This window comes from Catharus ustulatus, chromosome 33, assembly GCF_009819885.2.
Source record: "Catharus ustulatus isolate bCatUst1 chromosome 33, bCatUst1.pri.v2, whole genome shotgun sequence".
Taxonomy (NCBI): domain Eukaryota; kingdom Metazoa; phylum Chordata; class Aves; order Passeriformes; family Turdidae; genus Catharus; species Catharus ustulatus.
In genome coordinates this window covers 1145734-1164283 of record NC_046253.1, presented here as the reverse complement: position 1 = coordinate 1164283, position 18550 = coordinate 1145734, and the positions used below count along the sequence as shown (strand labels likewise).

Here is an 18550-nt window from a genome sequence, read left to right as displayed (position 1 = left end):
TTGCCTTTGGAGCCTGCCGTGCCTTTGCACTGAACAACTTGACAGCAGCAGCAGCTGCTGTGCTCTCTGAAGCTGTAAAGCCATCCCCAATCCCCACAGGCGCTGCCATTGCCGGTGCCGCTGCTGAGGCCGCCTGTGCCACGGGGGCCTGAGGGCTCCCCAGCTGGGGCTGCCTGTGCCACACGAAGCCTTGAGCCCTGCTGCTGCCCTTGGCCAGCTGCAGAGAGCACAAGGCTTTGGCCATTGCTCAGAGGCCCCCAGCTGGCCACAGCAGCCCATGCTGCCAGCAGCCCTGGGCCTCAGAGCCCTCCCTCCTGCTGGGGCCGTGCAGGGGCCATGGGCCTGCACCAGGCTCCTCTTGTTGCCACAGGAGCAAGGCTGCAGCTCCAGCCTTTGGGCCCTGGGCCGCAGCAGCCCAGGGCAGGCCCAGCTGCAGAGCTCCCAGCCCCGCTGCCTTTCACTGCAGCTCTGCTCAGCACTGATCCCCAGCCCAGATTCTCTCTGCGCTTGCTGCTTCCACATTCCCCGTCCTGTTCCCGTATTCCCAGCCCCATTCCCGCTCCCTGTCCCCATTCCCGGTCCCATTCTCACTCTTGCTGTGGATGCTCTAGTCCCAGTCCCAGATCCCTTCACGCTCTCACTCTTGTAGTCCAGTTCCCGGTCCCATTCTCGGTGCCAAATTCCCGGTCCCTTTGCTCCTTCCCGATCCCATTCCCAGACCCAGTCCCATTCTCAGAGCCATTCCATTATTCCCATCGCCATTCCCTGTCCCCATTCCCTGTCCGTGGGTCCTTTCCTAATCCCACTTTCAGTCCCTCTCCCTCTCCGGTATTCGCGTTCCCAGTCCGCATTCCCGGTCCCTTTCCCCTTTCCCGGTCCCTGTCCCCATTCCCAGAGCGCGGCTGCTTTTGGGTGTCGGCACCGGGCCGGGCCGGGCTGGGAGCGGAGGAGGAGCGGCACGAGGAGGAAGAGGAGGGACACGGGAGGGGGAAGAGGAGGGACACGGGAGGAGGAGCAGCAACAGGAACAGGAGGAGCGGCAGGAACAGGAGCAGCGTTTTTGGCACCACGCGCTTCCCCCGCCCGCCCGCTCAGCCGCAGCTCCCCCGGCTCCGGCACCAGCGGCGCCCCCGAGAAGCCGCAGGTGAGCGGGGAGGGGGAGCTCGCCCCAAATCCATCCCGGGGGGCTCCGGGAGGGTTTTTTTTGCGGGGCAGGGGATGTTTGGATGTGGCAGGAGCCCAAAGGCGAGCCCGAAATGGCCCTGGAGGGATCTTGGCGGGTCCCAGGTGGCGATGGCCCGGGAGCGGCGGGGAGGGGGCGATCTCGGCTCTGGGCATCGGCGGCAGAGCCGGGGGGGAAGGCGGGAGCCCCGGAGCGGGGAGAGCGCCCAGGGCCCATCCCGGAGCCGGGGCACCCCCGGCAGCCTGGAGGGCTGCGGGAGCTCGGTGATGAGCGGGCTCCGGGCCCCCCGAGGCTGAAAGGGGCGCTGACTTCTCCAGCTGCCCTTGGCCAGCGGCACCAGCGAACCCAACGCGCTCAGCCCTTGTTTTCCTCCCCACAGCAGCATTTCCCAAACCCCGGCACCGAGGAGGAGGAGGAGGCCGTGAGGAAGAGGAGGAGGATGGCGCTGGAGGCGCATGAAAGAGCCAGCCCGGGCCGGGGAGGCGGCCGCAGCTCGGAGCTGGGGCTCCAAGAGCAGCTTCACGATGGGGAGAAGCCCCACAAGTGCTCGGAATGTGGGAAGGGGTTCAGGTGGAGATCGCAGCTGATCCAACACCGGAGAATGCACACCGGGGAACGGCCCTACGAGTGTGAGGAGTGTGGGAAGAGATTCAGCCAGAGCTCACACCTGAACACACACCAGAGAATCCACACCCCGGAGAGACCCTATGAGTGTGAGGAGTGTGGGATGAGATTCACATTGGTCTCCAGCCTGAACAAACACCAGAGAATCCACACGGGGCAACAGCCCTACAAGTGTGGGGAGTGTGGAAAAAGATTCAGCCAGAGCTCAAACCTTAAAAAACACCAGAGAATGCACACTGGGGAGAGACCCTACGAGTGTGAGGAGTGTGGGATGAGATTCACAGCGAGCTCAAACCTTAAAAAACACCAGATGAGCCACACGGGGGAGAGGCCCTACGAGTGTGGGGAATGTGGAAAGAGCTTCACAGATGGCGCAAGCCTGATTGTCCATCAGAGAATCCACACCGGGGAGAAGCCCTACAAGTGTGATAAATGCAGGAAGAGGTTTCTCAGGAGATCGGATCTCGTCAGGCACTGTCGCATTCACAGGGATGAGAGACCTTATGAGTGCCACGAATGTGGGAAGGGATTCAAGCGAAACTCACACCTCATCCAACACCACAGAATCCACACCGGGGAGAGGCCCTACGAGTGTCCCGAGTGTGGGAAGAGCTTCTCACAGAGCTCTCAAGTGACCCAACACAAACAGAGGCACCACTGAGGGAAGCCCTGCGACTGCCCCGAGCGCGGGAAGAGCTTCGTGCGCTGCTCCGGCTCCATCCCCCATGGCAGGATCCGCGCTGGATGATCCCCAGTGAGCCCCGGTGGGCAGAGCCCCGCTGAGCCCTGGTGCCGCTGATCCGTGTTGGGAACACACCTGGCTGGGGGCTCCACGTCCTCCTGCTCCCATCCCAGCCCACATCCCATTCCCAGTCCCATATTCCCTGTCCTGTTCCATTTCTTTTACTCTTGGTCCTTCTCCCATTCCCATGTTTGAATTTCTTTATTTCCAGTCCCGTTCCCATATTCCCATTCCCAATTCTGTTCTCATAGTCCCCTTTCCCATTCCATTCCCATCATCTTAATCCCTATCCCATGTTCTCTCTCCAATTGCTATTTCCATATAACATGTCCTGTTCCCATATTCTCATTCCCGGTTCCTCTTTTCATTCCTGTCCCCATTCCCAGTCTCTGTCCCCATTCCCAGTCTCTGTCCCCATTCCCAGTTGTTGCAGTGTAACAGATTCTCTCTGAGTCCCTCCAAGAGAGAACAGAATGCAAGCATTAAAATTGAAATTAAATTAGAATTAAAACCCTTTTGTAGAAATTATAGTATATTAAGACAAACACACATGGAATAGAGATCTAAGGTTTACATTAAGGAAGCAGTAATACTCAGTTGCATAGATATGAAGTAGAAATGTAAACTGTAGTTTGAAGTTAGTAAGAATGTATTTTTCAGTGCCTTGAAATGTAAAACCCTTACATTCTGGTGTGGAAAAGAATATGCAGTGATACCTCAAAACACAACTCAAGACAGAATAAAATATAGTAAAAATATTTTTATATTTTCAGATCGGACTGACAGGCCATGTGCACAAGTTAGACAAGTAGACTTTTGTATTAGAGAAGCAGAATTCTATGAGGTTTAGAAGAAATGCTTCAGGCTGGTGGTTTTGTTCTTTGGGTAATTTGTCAATAAAAATCCCTGTCTTGGAACCAGAGCTCTCTCTCGCTCCTCTCTCATCGCTCTCTCTTCCTCCACCACCATCATCATCACCACTGCCAGCACGGGAGAGAAGAAGCAGAGGAAGAAGAAGAAGAAAAGAAGAGAAGAAGAAAGGCCAGGGAGCATCTGCCTCTCGAGCCTCTGTCCCAGGCCGCAGCTTCCCCCTCTGGCACCAGAGAGCTGCTGCTGCTTCCATCGGCACTTTAGGCCACAGAGATTGCACAGGGACTTGAGAGCCTGGCACTCTTTGCCTTTGGAGCCTGCCGTGCCTTTGCACTGAACAACTTGACAGCAGCAGCAGCTGCTGTGCTCTCTGAAGCTGTAAAGCCATCCCCAATCCCCACAGGCGCTGCCATTGCCGGTGCCGCTGCTGAGGCCGCCTGTGCCACGGGGGCCTGAGGGCTCCCCAGCTGGGGCTGCCTGTGCCACACGAAGCCTTGAGCCCTGCTGCTGCCCTTGGCCAGCTGCAGAGAGCACAAGGCTTTGGCCATTGCTCAGAGGCCCCCAGCTGGCCACAGCAGCCCATGCTGCCAGCAGCCCTGGGCCTCAGAGCCCTCCCTCCTGCTGGGGCCGTGCAGGGGCCATGGGCCTGCACCAGGCTCCTCTTGTTGCCACAGGAGCAAGGCTGCAGCTCCAGCCTTTGGGCCCTGGGCCGCAGCAGCCCAGGGCAGGCCCAGCTGCAGAGCTCCCAGCCCCGCTGCCTTTCACTGCAGCTCTGCTCAGCACTGATCCCCAGCCCAGATTCTCTCTGCGCTTGCTGCTCCCACATTCCCCGTCCTGTTCCCGTATTCCCAGCCCCTGTCTCAATTCCCAGTTGCCAAGGGCTGTGTTCGGGTGTGTTCTGGACTGTCACGGTCCAATGGACTGGGGCAGATTCGGGGCAGGAACAGCCGAACTTTCTGCTGCTGATTCTTGAAGCCATGATCCTCTGAACACAATAGTCCATAAATCTCCCCACCTTTTGGCCAGGGGCCACTCCCCTGGGAAAATGACTATAAAATTATCACTTTCCAAAGAGACTTCTGAGACTTCCTTCTCCCCACGGATGGAAGACATCGCCGGATGACCCAAGGACCTATTCCCCTTATTATCTCTTTCTCTCTCTCTACTTCGTCATCTTTTTATCTCTCTCCTTCTCACCATTACCCCAAAACTGAATTGTTGGCTCTCAATAAATTGCTTTGATTCTTACTGCTGAACAAAACCTTAGGGTCTTGCTGTTGTCTTTTGCACCCTGTCTTTTGCATCACGGCCCCTGCTCAGGTTGTGCCGACCGCGACAACTGGGAATGTCCCTGAGGGGTTTGGTGACAATCTGGGGACACTGGTGACAATTTGAGGACACTGATGACAATCTGGTGACAATTTGAGGACACTGGGAACAATCTGGTGACAATTTGAGGACACTGGCGACAATCTGGTGACAATTTGAGGACACTGGGAACAATTTGGTGACAATTTGAGGACACTGGGAATTTCCCCAGGCAGATTTGGTGACACTTTGAGGACACTGGCGACGACTTGGTGACAATTTAGGGACACTGATGACAATCTGAGGACACTGATGACACTTTGGTGACACTCTGGTGACAATTTGGTGACACTGATGACACTTTGGTGACAATTTAGGGACACTGATGACAATCTGGTGACAATCTGGTGACACCACCACAACTTTATTTTCGCCACCCCCCAAAAAACCCCAAAAAACCCCCAAAATTTCCCCTCCCAGTCCCTCCCAGTCCCTCCCAGTCCCTCCCAGTTTGTCCCAGTTTGTCCCAGTTTGTCCCAGTTTGGCCTCCCGGCCTAGGGCAGTCCCTTGGTGGCCCCTTGGTGGCCCGGTGGCCTCGGGTGTCGTTTCCAGAGCCAGTACTCGCCCACCTCAATGCTGTGGTGGTGCCACCAGTACAAACCAGTAAGGACCAGTAAGGCCAGGAATGGGATGAGACTCCCGAGCAGGACGGGGAGGAGCGGGAAGGGCGCGGAGTCTGGGGCGGAGTCTGTGGGGGGAAATGGGGAGGAGTTAGGAAAAATCATAAAGAATGCCAAAAAAATCCCAAAAACCCCAAAAAATAATATTTTTTTTAAAAATTTAAAAATTAAAAAAAAAACCTCCCTGCAAAAAATCCCCAAAAAACAACAAAATAAACCCAAACACCAAACCAAAACAAAACAAAAATCCCCAAAACAATCCTTTAAAAAACCAAAATAACCTCAAACTCCCCCCCAAAAAACCCCAAAAAGTCCCACCAAAAATCCAAAACCTTCCAAAATGCCCCCAAAAAAACCCTAAACCCCCCCCAAAAAATCCCCCCCAAGCTCCCAAAACATCCTCAAAAAAACCCCAAAAATCCCCCAAAAAATCCCCCCAAAAAATCCTTCCAAGAAACCCCAATAAAACCCAAATAACACCCCAAAAAAAACCAAAACAAAAAACCCCCAGAAAAACTTTTAAAAAATCCAAAAATCCCCCCCAAAAAACCCCTCCAAAAAACACCCAAAAAAACCTCAAAAAATCCCTAAAACATCCCAAAGATGCCCCAGACCCTCTAGACCCCAAAAACAAAACAAACAAAAAAAAAAATCAAAAGCCCCAAATTTCCCCCTCACCCACACTGCTCCCAGATGGTCATGTTGCCCACAAAACTCCCCCCAAAAATTTAAAAAAAAACTAAATTAAAATCCCCCCAAAATCCCAAAAAACCCAAAAAAACTAAAAAAAAAGAAAATTTTAAATTAAAAAAAAAATCCAAAAAAATCCCCAAAAAATCCCAAAGATCCCCCAGACCCTCCAGATCCCAAAAATCCCCAAAAACCCCCAAAACCCCTCAGAAAATCCCAAATTTCCCCTTCGCCCACACCGCACCCAGACGGTCACGTTGCCCCCAAAACCCCCCCCAAAAATCCCTCCAAAAAAAAAAAAAAAAAATTTTAAACAAACCCCAAAAATCCCCAAAAAATCCCATAGACCCCCCAGACCCCAAAACCACAAAAAAACCAAAAAAATGCACAAAAAGTTTTTAAAAAAGCAACAAAAAAACCTCAGTAAAATACCCAAAAAATCCCCCAAAAAATCCCCAAAAAATCCCAAAAAATCCCCCAAAAAATTCCCAAACATCCCCCAGACCCCCAAAAATCCAAAAACCCCCCCAAAAACCCAAAAACCCCCAAATTTCCCCCTCACCCACACTGCACCCAGACGGTCACGTTGCCCCCAAAACCCCCCCCAAAAATCCCTCCAAAAAAAAAAAAAAAAAATTTTAAACAAACCCCAAAAATCCCCAAAAAATCCCAAAGACCCCCCAGACCCCAAAACCACAAAAAACAGAAAAAAAACCACACAAAAATTTTTAAAAAAGCAACAAAAAAACCCCAATAAAATACCCAAAAAATCCCCAAAAAATCCCAAAAAATCCCAAAAAATTCCCAAACATCCCCCAGACCCCAAAAAATCCAAAACCCCCCCCAAAAACCCAAAAACCCCAAATTTCCCCCTCACCCACACTGCACCCAGACGGTCACGTTGCCCCCAAAACCCCCCCCAAAAATCCCTCCAAAAAAAAAAAAAAAAAAAAAAATTTTAAACAAACCCAAAAAATCCCCAAAAAATCCCATAGACCCCCCAGACCCCAAAACCACAAAAAAACCAAAAAAATGCACAAAAAGTTTTTAAAAAAGCAACAAAAAAACCCCAATAAAATACCCAAAAAATCCCCCAAAAAATCCCCAAAAAATCCCAAAAAATCCCAAAAAATTCCCAAACATCCCCCAGACCCCCAAAAATCCAAAAACCCCCCAAAAAACCCCAAAAACCCCCAAATTTCCCCCTCACCCACACTGCACCCAGACGGTCACGTTCCTCTCGGCGCTCCCCAGGTCATTCCGTGCCCGGCACAGGTAAATCCCGGCGTGGATTCGCTCGGCGCGGAACGGAGTCCCCACGGGAACGGAGTTCCCGTCCTTGGTGCATTCCAGCTCCGGATCCGGAATTCCGCGAGTCCGGCAATCCAGGATTTCGTTCTCACCCTCGGTCCAGTTCAGCTGGGCCGGGCAATCCAGGCGGGGTTTGGCTGTGGGGGGAAAAAAATGGGAAAAAAGTTGGGGAAAAGTGGAAAAAAAGTAGGGGAAAGGGTGGGGAGAAGTGGGAGAAGAGGTGGGAAAAATTGGGAGAAGAGGTGGGAAAATTTGGGAGAAGGGGTGGAGAAATTTGGGATGAGGGTTTGGAAAAATTGAGGAAAAAAGTTGAAAAATGGCGAAAAATTTGGGGAAAAGTGGGGGAAAAGTTGAGGAAAAGTGGGAAAAAGGGTTGGGAAAAATTGGAGAAAAGTGAGGAAAAGGATTGGGAAAAATTGGGGAAAAATTGGGATAAAGGATTGGCGGAAATTGGGAAAAATTGGAGAAGGGTTGGGATAAACTGGGGAAAAAGTTGGGGAAAAGTGGGAAAAAGGGTTGGGGAAAAGTGGGAAAAATTGGGAGAAGGGTTGGGAAAAATTGGGATAAGGGTTGGGAAAAAGTGGGAGAAGTTGGGAGAAGGAGTGGGAAAAAGTGGGGGAAATTTGGATAAAGGATTATGAAAAAAATGGGAAAAATTGGGAAAAGGGTTGAGAAAAAGTGGGAAAAAAGTTGGGGAAAAAGTGGGAAAAAAGTTGGGGAAAAAAGTGGGAAAAGGGTGGGGAAAAGTGGGAGAAGGGTTGGGAAAAATTGGGGAAAATTGGGAGAAAGGTTGGGGAAAATTAGAAAAAAAAAGGGAAAAAATGGGAAAAAATGGGAAAAAAATGGGAAAAAATGGGAAAAAATGGGAAAAAAATGGGAAAAAATGGAAAAAAAATGGGATAAAGGGCTGGGGGAAAGTGGGAAAAATTGGGAGAAGGGTTGGGATATGGTGGGAGAAGGGTTGAGAAAAATTGGAATAAGGGGTGGGAAAAAGCACTAGGAAAATCCAGGATAAAACACCAGGAATTCCCAGGACAAACCCCACAATTCCCACCACAAATTCCCAGAAAAAACCCAAAATTCCCCCCAGAAATCCCCTCACCGTGCACCCGGATTTGCTGCGATTCCCTCCGGCTCCCGTAGGGCATCGTCTGCGCCTCGCAGCTCACGTTCAGCTCTCCCTCCTCATCCTCGGGCACCAAATACTGGCACTGCTTCAGGAACCAGTCCAGGTCCGAGCAGCTCCCGTCCAGTGGCAACCCAAAGCGATTTTGGGCCACCAAACTCACCCTGGTGTCCTCGGGGGCGTTTGGGGACAGGGAGCAGTTAACCCAGAGATCCTCGCCGGCCACCGCGGTGTTCGGGGAGTGCAGCCGTGGTTTGGGGATGTCTGTGGGGGAAAGGGTCATTCAAGGTCAGGTGGGGTCATTCAAGGTCAGGTGGGGTCACTCAGTGTCACCTTGGGTCACTCAGTGTCACCTGGAGTCACTCAATGTCTCCTATGGCCATTCAGTGTCTCACCAGCCACTCAGTGTCCCCTGTGGTCACTCAGTGTCACCTGTGGTCACTCAGTGTCTCCTGTGGTCATTCAGTGTCACCTGTGGTCACTCAGTGTCACCTGTGCGTTGTCCCCATTAAAATCTCCCAAAATCCCAACAAAATCCCATTAAATCCCTATAAAATCCCATTAAAATCCCGTAAAATCTCAACAAAATCTCATTAAATCCCATTAAAATCCCATTACAATCCTACTAAAATCCCCATGAAAATTCCTATAAAATCCCATTAAAACCCCATTGAATCCCTATAAAATCCCATTAAAATCCCATTACAATCCCAACAAAATCCCATTAAAATCCCTATAAAATCCCTAAAAAATCCCTATAAAATCCCTATTAAATTCCATTAAAATCCCATTAAAATCTCAACAAAATCCCATTAAATCCTCATCACAATCCCGTTAAAATCCCATTAAAATCCCTATCCATAAACTCATTTCCCCCCCTTTTTGTCCAACATCACAAAGCCCCGACCCCACCTCGGGTAATCCCAAACCCGGCACAAAAAAATTCGCATCCAGTCACTCCTTGAGAAAAAAAAAAAAAAAAAAAAAATTGAGAATTTGGGTGGATTTTTGGGGGATATTTTCTGCATCTCAGCAAATCCAGTGTAACGGAATGTGTTTGTTATCAAATCCTGCTCAATAAGTGCTCACAGACCCCGAATGCAAAGGGTTTCTCGTTACCAACTCTTCCTGTTGAGCAAACAGAGGAGCCCACACAAGGCTACAGAGACAGAAAAATAGCAGAGGATGTGCTGAGAAATAAAGACAACACCAGCCCCTTATCAATTCCCACCAGGAGCTGGGAGTGACACCCGAGCAACTCCTCACCCCTGCTCGCTAAAATCGCAGAGCACAGCATTAATCGCAACGAGCAACCGCAAGAACTGGAAAATAAACTGAAAAAAAAAAAGAGTTAAAACTGTTTTTTGGTGTGGCGATGACTCCCCGACCCGCCCAGCGTTGTTTTGTTCAATTCGCTTATTAATAAATTTTCTGTAATTAATCTAAACTGGCTCCTCCAGGAAAAACTCGAGTTTTCCTCCTGGAAAAACTCGAAGCCAAATTTCGGTGTTTTCCCGACAAAACATCCCGCAAAATTCGGGTGGAACCAAAAAAACCCCCCAACATTGGAAAGTCCGCAGAACGCAGCAGAAACAGGGAAAAAAATTTTAAATATTTATGAGTAAACCCCAAAAAATGCAGACAATCCTCGGGACACCCCCTGACTGAGCCCCTCCATTAAAATTCCGGTCAAGAAAAGGGAGAGAAATAACTAAATTTAAAAAAAAAAAATTAATTAAAAAAAATTTTAATGGATTTTTGAAAGGATAAACAAAATAATTAAAATTTTCAGAATGGGAACAAAAACATTCTGCCTCCCCCACCTAAATCAACAATGGGGATCGGGGATGGCGACAAACGGGTGACAAGCGGCGACCACGCGGGTTTGGGTGCTCGCCACCCCCCCACACCTGTCCGGTGTCACCCTCGGTGTCCCCTCACCTGCGATGGCACCCAAGGTGCCCAGGGCCAGTGCCAGCAGCGCGGGGGCCACCATGCCGGGGGGTGACAGCGGCTCCTGCTCCGGTTCTGGCAGCGGAACCGGGTACCGGGGGTGGAACCGGGTACTGGGGGTGGAACCGGCTCCCGGGACACCGTGAGGTGCTCGGTGGGTTCGGGGTCTTTGGGCTCGGTGGGTTTGGGGTCTCTGGGTTGGATCCGGTGCGGGTCCACAGCCCCGGAAGGGTCGGTTCGGGCTCTCCAGGATGGATCGGTTCGGGCTCTCCAGGATGGATTGGTTCGGGTTTTTCAGGAGAACCGGGATGGATCGGTTTAGTGTACCGGGAGAACCGGGATGGCTCCGGTTCGGGCTCTCCGAGATGGTTCGGTTCGGATTTTCCGGTAAAGCTCCGGTTCCGACCCTCGGGGCTCGATCAATTCGGATTTTCCAGGCTCGATCAATTCGGATTTTCCCGGCTCGATCAATTCGGATTCTCCGCTCGGGTCCCTTTGGGCTCTTCCGGGTCCGTCCGGTTCGGGGTCTAGGTGTCCCTCTGTCCCTGTGTCCCCGTGTCCCCGTGTCCGTCCCTCCGCCACCTCCCGCCCGTTTTTGTCGCCCCAGGCCCGTCCCGCCCCCGGGGATTTCCGTGTCGGGACCCGCCGGGGCTGCAGAGGTCGCCCGGGGAAGATTTCCGGTGCCCTGGCCCTGCCTGAGACAACTTTTGTGTTCCCCTGCTCCAGGATGTGACAATTTTTGTGACCCTGTGCCCCGGGATGCAACAATTTTTGCGTCCCCATGCCCGTGTCCTGGGACCATTTTTCTACCTCTCCTGTCCTGCGACAATTTTTGTCCCTTGTCCCCTCCCTTGTCCCCAGCCCAGGCTCAGCTTTGAGCCCCTCCAAGCCCCGAGGTGCCACCCCCAGCTCGTGACAGGGCTGTCACCTGATGTCCCCAAGGATGGTCCATGATTTCCCCTGTTCTAGGATGGTCCCTGATGTCCCCAGGGTGGTTCCTGCTGTCCCCAGGATGTCCCCTGATGTCCCCAGGGTGTTCTAGGATGGTTCCTGCTGTCCCCAGGATGGTCCCTGATGTCCCCTGATGTCCCCTGATGTCCCCTGATGTCCCCACCGCCCCATCCCTCTGTCCCTCATCCCCGAGGCTCCGCTGGTGACACCCAGCCCTGCCACCCTCCCTGCTGTCACCTCCAGGCCACCAGAGGAGGAAAAGCCCGGGGACATTTGTGACAAGGGGACAGGGGGACAGGGATAAGGGGACAGGGACATTAGGGACAGAGCTGAAAGGACATCTGGGGGACAGCGATGATGCGCGGAAAGCACTCTATAACTCACAGAAATAAGTTATAAGAGTAGGTATGTATTTATTCAGCGCTGGGTGCATGGGGGATCGCTCCTTCAAAAGCATGCACACCTTTGGCGACCTGCGCCTCGCCTTTTATTCTCTACAAACTAGGAATATACAATTCGCCTAATACATATTTATTGCCTATCTCTGCTTCATATGGAAATTAGTTTCACGCTTCTTTGCGACTGCGCATTGTTCTTTTAGGGTCGCTCTGGTGGTCTTCGGGGGTCTTCAGATGAAGTAAGGAGTCTTCCTCCCAGTTTGAACTTTTTACTTTGTATTCTTGCGCATGCTCTCTTTTTAGTTCTTTGGTTAATTTCCGGACTTCAGCATCAGTTTTTTTCTTTCCAGGGACCCTTCATCTTGTGGGTTTTTGTTCTTCTATTTTAATCTGTCACCTTCATCCTGCAGCTTGGCTGTTCTTCCTGTTTTGCAAGCACCATAAGTTATAGCTGACACTATAGTTTTGTCAGTTCCCTTTTCAATCAAAATCTTTCTAAATACTTAATTCTTAAATCTGAATTTCTCTATTTCAGTCCCCCCTTTTCTGGAAAATTAGTAAATTTTTTTACTTAATATCGATACTTGTTTCTTTTCTAGTTTAACTTCACGGCTTGCCTCTCTCGGCATGTATCTCTCATGACATTACTATATATTGTCACTAGGGAAGTCAGTGCCACTATTCGCTTTAACATCTTCCAGTTTTAAACAAGTATTTTAATAGACAGCACCAGACTTACACCTACTAATATCAGCATGACAATGATAGGGTGGCAAAGCGTGTTCAGAATCTCAGTTGCAGTTGGTGACCATTCAAAGAGTGCATCCCACCAGTGATGAGTTGCATCTTGTTTTACTTTTTGTAACACTTTGCTTATCTTTTTTATATCATGATAGACAGTAACCAGAGTTTTTTGCCTATTTTCTTGAATTTTTTTCAGGATTTTTGTCAGGTTTTGGTGTTTTATTAGCTGCTTTATTAATGTAAGATTCATTTCAATGGGTGTAGGTGATAATCTATGATATATTGTGTAATTAGATCTTATTAATTGGTGGGATGTAACTGGTGCTACATATGAAAAGTTACATCCAACTATTTTAACAAAACTACAAATACAAAGGTTAGAATGGTTTTTAGTGGATAAGATTACATTATCATTTATTTTTACAGAAGCACAAGCAGTTTTTAAACATACACAGCTTAAGCTAATATATACAAGCACAGTTTCTTGACTAGTATTTGGATGAATTTCAAAGTGGCAAATACTTTGCTTAGTATCCAGACATATATCTTGTGCATCAATTGTGTTACTCTTACAGATAAACTCTAGTTGTTCTTTTGTAGCACAAGATTTTAAATTTACAGTTTGCCATTTCTCATTCATTATCTGGGCCCATGCTCTGTGCTTTGAGGGATATAGCACTGCCTTTTCATGATTTAATTTTAATGCAATAATAGGGTGGATAGTGTAAATCATGGCATTACGTATAGTAAGCACAAAAGCAGTAGCCATTTCAGTGATAGGGTTATAGGTAAAATTTACAAGAGTTTACCAGGATTGAAGTTTTTTTTCTAAATTGTTTGCATTGTCTTAGACAATTTTCTGAACTTCAATGGGAAAAGCACTTTTACTTCTTTTTTTTATTACTAAAGCAACTGTTGATTGCATTCATAATTGTGCTTGTATGCAACTGAGAGCTAATGACACATTGTCTTGGGCCATATTAAGTGCCTTTATTATTAACTCATGGTCTTGGCTTGTAACTTTTTCTCACTTTGGCAATACTTTAGAGATTTGCCACTGACTAGTTCTTAGTGCTAATAAAGAGGATCGTAGGGGTTGATCTAGCTTTTTCAGATCACTTGTTGCAGTGGTTAACTTATTTATTAATATTTCTGAATTTATTTTGTTTAAAACTCTCAATCTTGTTTTTAATATTTCAGTTAAATTTCTTTGCATTTTGCTCTTAAAGTGTACTCGCTTTTGTAACCATGTTGCCCAGCCTTCAAAGGATGTTTTTAGGAAGGAGGAGTAGGTTGGCTGAATTTCAGAGATGTTAGTTTGCATTAGCAATTTAACACGTTTGAGAGACTACTCTGGGTTAAATAGCAGTTGTTGTTGGTTTGTATTTCTTATTACATAGGGGCCAACTTCATAAATTTTGGGTTCAATTTTAGGTAGAGTGGTTTGGGTTTGGGTTACAGCCGATTCAGTTATTGCAACAGTTGTAACATTTATTTTAAATTTGAATGTAAGCTCAATAGAATAGTGATACTAAAGGCAAACCATATACACAGTTTGTACTAATGTAAAATTACACCAACAATCTAATTTACTTGGACGACTACAGACTTTCGGGTCGCTGTTTGTAGGAGAAGTTGAAACAGTAATTTGTTTTGCTTTCTTATGTTTAGTTTCATTAACCATTTGACATCTTACTTCGATTACTTCTCTTTTAGTCTCTTGAAGGGACCACAGCTCTTGATTTTGCCATTCATGCCTTTTATATATTTGGTTTCTATGCACAACTACAGTTGATAGGTTTAAATTCTTTATATTAGAATGCTTTCTCATGGATTTAGTGTACTGAATGAAAGCTTGGGACCAAGGCCACTTAGCTTCATTTTGACTAGAGGCACTTTTTAATTCTTGGATTACACTTATTATTACAAGCAAAACAAATAAAACAATTCTATTGATAAAATATTTGCAATCTAAATTACTGAATACTTTCGATTGCAATGTATTCATTTTGCTCGAGTAAGTTTTAATTTCAGTTCATTGTCACTCAATGTTACTTTCTAAGGGGCTTTTGGAGCTTTTTTCACTCGAGAGTGATGAATCTAGGCACTTTGTTTCTTGGTTTTAACTGCAGTGAAGGTGGTGAGGAGTACCTGGAATGGTCTTTCTCACTGTGGCTCTAAAGTTTTCTCTGTAAGAGACTTAACATACACATAATCTCCAGGTTGTATGTCATGCACTGGTCCATCCAGCCCTCTGCTCCGAGTTCCAGCCACATGTTTCTCAATTTTTTTGAGTTGCTTACTTAGGGCTATCATATAATCAGTCAGCTTCTTTTTTTCTACTTGGGTAGACAATCTTTTTTGCACTCCATATGGTTTCTCATAAAGCATTTTAAAGGGACTTAGGTTTTTTTTGGCTTTAGGCTTGGTTCGGATCCCAGCAATGCTAGTGGGAGAGACTGAGGCCAAGGTAAATTAGTTTCTTGTCTTAATTTCACAATTTGTTGCTTAATTAAATGATTCATTTTTTCAACTTGGCTACTTGACGGGGGATGATATGGAGTATGGAGCTCCCAGTCTATGCCCAAGTGACGACTGATTTGTTGTACTATTTTTGAAATAAAGTGTGGCCCTTTATCTGAAGATATTGTGGCTGGAACTCCGAAGCGTGGGATTATTTTTTGTAACAATACTTTGGTTACTTCTTGGGCTTTGGTAGTTCTGGTGGGGAAAGCTTTTGGTCACTCTGAAAAGGTGTCTGTTAACACTAGCAAATATCGATACCTTCTTTTTCTTGGGAGTTTTGAAAAGTCAATTTGCCACTGTTGTTTAGGCCCATGGCCTTTTTCAATTTGACTAAGTTTTGGTTTGGGGGTATTTTTGGGTTTGGTTTGGAGGTAAATGTTACACTGTCGGGTTACTTGAACTACAGTAGAGTATAAACTTTTGGCAGCAATCTTTTTAATTAGATAATTATACAGGGCATTTACTTTTCAGTGTGTTTTTTGGTGCTCTTCTCTTACTAATGACTATAACAGGTGAGAAGGGATGACTATTGTCCCTTCTGCAGTAACAGCCCATCCTTTTTGGTTATAGGTTCTTCTTTGATCTTTAATTAGTTTTCTATTCTTTTTGGTATATACTGGCTTACCTTCAAGGGAGACTTGTCTATCTGGAATTAAAGCTCTTTCAATTGTCACTTTACTTTTTGCTGCTTTTTTTGCTTCTTTGTCTGCTAGCTCGTTTTTTTCTTCTGATTTTGAGCTCATTTTCTGGTGTGCCTTAATGTGCATAATTGCTACTTGCTCAGGTAGCTGAACTGCTTCTAGTAGTTGTAGTATTTTTTGTGCATGTTTGATATTTTTTTTTTTGTGAGTTTAACAGTCCCCTCTCTTTTTAGATGGCTCCATGTGCATGTACAACTTCAAATGCATATTTTGAGTTTGTATAAATATTTATTTTCTTTTTCTTTGCAATTTCTAGGGCGCGGGTTAAAGCAATTATTTTAGCTTTTTGTGCAGAGGTACTTGTTGGCAAGGATCTAGATTTTATTACTTCTTTGCAGGTGGTAACTGCATACTTAGCATGTTTTTTTCTACTGACGACGTAGCTGCTTTTATTAGTGAACTAGGTTTCTGTGTCATCTAAAGGGGTGTCTTTTAGATCTGGGCGGCTAGAATAGGTGGCTTTGATGGTCTCCAGGCAGTCGTGGTGTACTGGATCTCTTTGATTTTTACTAAGAAAAGAAACTGGATTGATAATATTAGTCACAATTATTTTTACATTATTTTGTTCTACTATGATGGCTTGGTATTTTAGGAACTTTTGTGGGGAAAGCTAGTGCTCGCCTTTTACTTCTAGGACTGCAGACACTGTGTGAGACACTAACACAGTAATTTTTTGGTTCAAGGTGAATTTGCGTGCCTTTTGAATATTCAGCACCACTGCTGCAACGGCTCTGAGGCATTTCGGCTATTTCTTGGCTGTTGCATCCAGTTGCTTAGAGAAGTAAGCAACCGCTCTCTGGTATGGACCTAGATTTTGGGCCAGTATTTTCAGGGCAATTCTCTGTTTTTCATGGGAAAACAGAAAGAATGGTTTACTCACATTTGGGAGTCTGAGAGCCGGAGCTGACATTAGAGCCTTTTTCAGCTGGTGAAAGGCCCGCGTGGTTTTTTTTGTTTACTGGAGTTCTCTGTTCTTGTTCGTAATGAGTGCATACAGAGGTTTTACAAGTAACTTATAGCTGTGTATTTACAGCCTACACCATCTTGTCATTTCTAAGAATGTTTGGAGTTCTTTTACTGTTTGAGGTTTCGGGACTTGGCAGATCGCTTCTTTGCGATCTTGCCCTAGAGTTTGTTGTTCTGCACTAATTTCATAACTCAGATAAATTACTTTTTGCTTTACTACTTGGGCCTTTTTTTGGATACCTTGTATCTTTGAAGTCTTAGAAAGTTTAGGAGGCTTACTGTTCAGGTTGCACATGCCTCTTTTGTCTGGGTGGCTATGAGGATATCATCTACATACTGCAAGAGCTTTCTTTCTTTTGGGGGAGCTTCCCAGGATTCCAGGTCTTTGGCAAGTTGTTCCCCAAACAGGGTAGGAGAGTTTTTAAATCTCTGAGGCAGCACTGTTCATGTGAGCTGGGATTTGCGTCCACTTTTAGGGTTTTCTCATTCAAATGCAAAGATTTTTTGGCTGTCTTCTTGGAGAGGGAGGCAAAAGAAGGCATCTTTCAAGTCTAGAACTGTAAACTAAGTTAGCTCTGGTGTTAGGCACGTTAGCAAAGTGTATGGATTTGCTACTACAGGATACAGATTTTCAGTGATTTTGTTAACAGCTCTTAGATCTTGTACTATTCGATATGACTCATCAGGTTTTTGGACTGGTAAGATGGGAGTATTAAACTCAGATTGACATTCTTTTAACAACCTTAATTGTAAAAAGTTTTCAACTATCGGGCTAATTTCTTCCCTGTCCTCCCTTCTCAAGGGGTACTGTTTAATTCTAACTGGTTGTTTTTTTTCCTTTAATTTAATTACTATAGGAGGTGCATTTTTTGCTCTCCCTGGCACATTAGAAGCCCACACTCCAGGGAGCACTTGATTCATTATTTTTTTACTAATTCCTTTTTCTATTTGAACGGCTGTTAACATTAAACTTAATGTCTCTATGTACTGTTCATCATTTACCTTTAGAATAACTTCTTCATTTTTAAATTTAATAGTTACTTGTAATTGTTCTAACAGGTCTTTCCCCAAAAGATGTTTTGGGGATCTGGGGAGGTATAGAAATTTATGAATACCCCATTGCTTTCCAAGCTTATATTTTAATGGTTTACAAAAATATGCTTTTTCAGGTTGGCCAGTTGCTCTTATTACCGTAGCATAATCTTCTCCCACAGGTGTCAAAGTTTTATTTAAAGCTGAATATGTTGCTCCTGTGTTAACTAGAAATCTCACTTCTTTTTCTTTTCTCCCCAGTCTCAATTTTATAACTGGTGGATCTCCTGGGGTGCAATCTACCGGTCTTCTTCAGTCTTTATTCACATGTGCAATTATTTTTTTCTTTTTTTGAGGGCCACCACGTCTTCGTTTTGGGCACTTATCTTTCTAGTGGCCATATTTTTTACAGATTGCACACTGGTCCCTGCCCAGCCGGGATGGGCCTTGTCTAGGTGGTCCTCGTCTACGTCTTCCTCTCTCCCTCTTACTTACGACAGTTACCAGCCCTTTCTTTCCTTCTTTTCGGTTACTAAAAACTCTCTATGCTTCATTTACCAGAGTCTCTAAATTCCTCCCTTCTGCCTCTCGTATCTTTTGAAGTTTACGCCTTATGTCACTCGTAGATTGCCCTAGGAATAAACTGACTAGCTGCTGTATCCCTATGTCAGACCCAGGGTCCAGTGGTGTGTGGCGGCGCATTGCATCCCTTAATCGATCAAGGAATTTGGTTGGTGACTCAGAGG

At 46.5% G+C, this 18550-nt stretch overlaps 2 protein-coding genes across 4 annotated transcripts; one reads left to right on the top strand and one right to left on the bottom strand.

Annotated features, from left to right (window-relative positions):
• The first annotated feature begins 994 nt into the window (after positions 1–994).
• On the top strand, positions 995–2579 carry LOC117009494 (zinc finger protein 239-like). The gene is given in 2 exon segments (XM_033083734.2): positions 995–1143; positions 1562–2579. A coding segment is annotated over 1 exon segment (933 nt). The 5' UTR covers positions 995–1143; positions 1562–1621; the 3' UTR covers positions 2555–2579.
• Positions 2580–5223: 2644 nt separating this feature from the next.
• On the bottom strand, positions 5224–11069 carry LOC117009495 (intercellular adhesion molecule 3-like). 3 transcript variants are annotated; one of them, XM_033083735.1, is made up of 4 exons: positions 10475–11069; positions 8510–8797; positions 7311–7544; positions 5224–5474 (listed from the first exon to the last, which is right to left on the bottom strand). In XM_033083735.1, the coding sequence occupies exons 1-4, from the start codon at positions 10527–10529 to the stop codon at positions 5281–5283; spliced, it is 771 nt and encodes a 256-aa protein (XP_032939626.1). In that variant the 5' UTR covers positions 10530–11069; the 3' UTR covers positions 5224–5280. The 3 variants fall into 3 exon arrangements, with proteins under 3 accessions (XP_032939626.1, XP_032939627.1, XP_032939628.1); XM_033083736.1 differs by having other exon boundaries at positions 5224–5462; XM_033083737.1 differs by having other exon boundaries at positions 5259–5474; positions 7307–7544.
• Between the last annotated feature and the right edge of the window lie 7481 nt (positions 11070–18550).

Coding starts and splice junctions, on each gene's coding strand:
- LOC117009495 (XM_033083735.1), bottom strand. CDS start 10,529: ATGGTGGCCCCCGCGCTGCTGGCACTGGCCCTGGGCACCTTGGGTGCC. Junction 7,545..8,509: donor GCAGCAAATCCGGGTGCACG/GTGAGGGGATTT, acceptor TTCCCCCCACAG/CCAAACCCCGCCTGGATTGC. Junction 5,475..7,310: donor CGTGACCGTCTGGGTGCAGT/GTGGGTGAGGGG, acceptor TTCCCCCCACAG/ACTCCGCCCCAGACTCCGCG.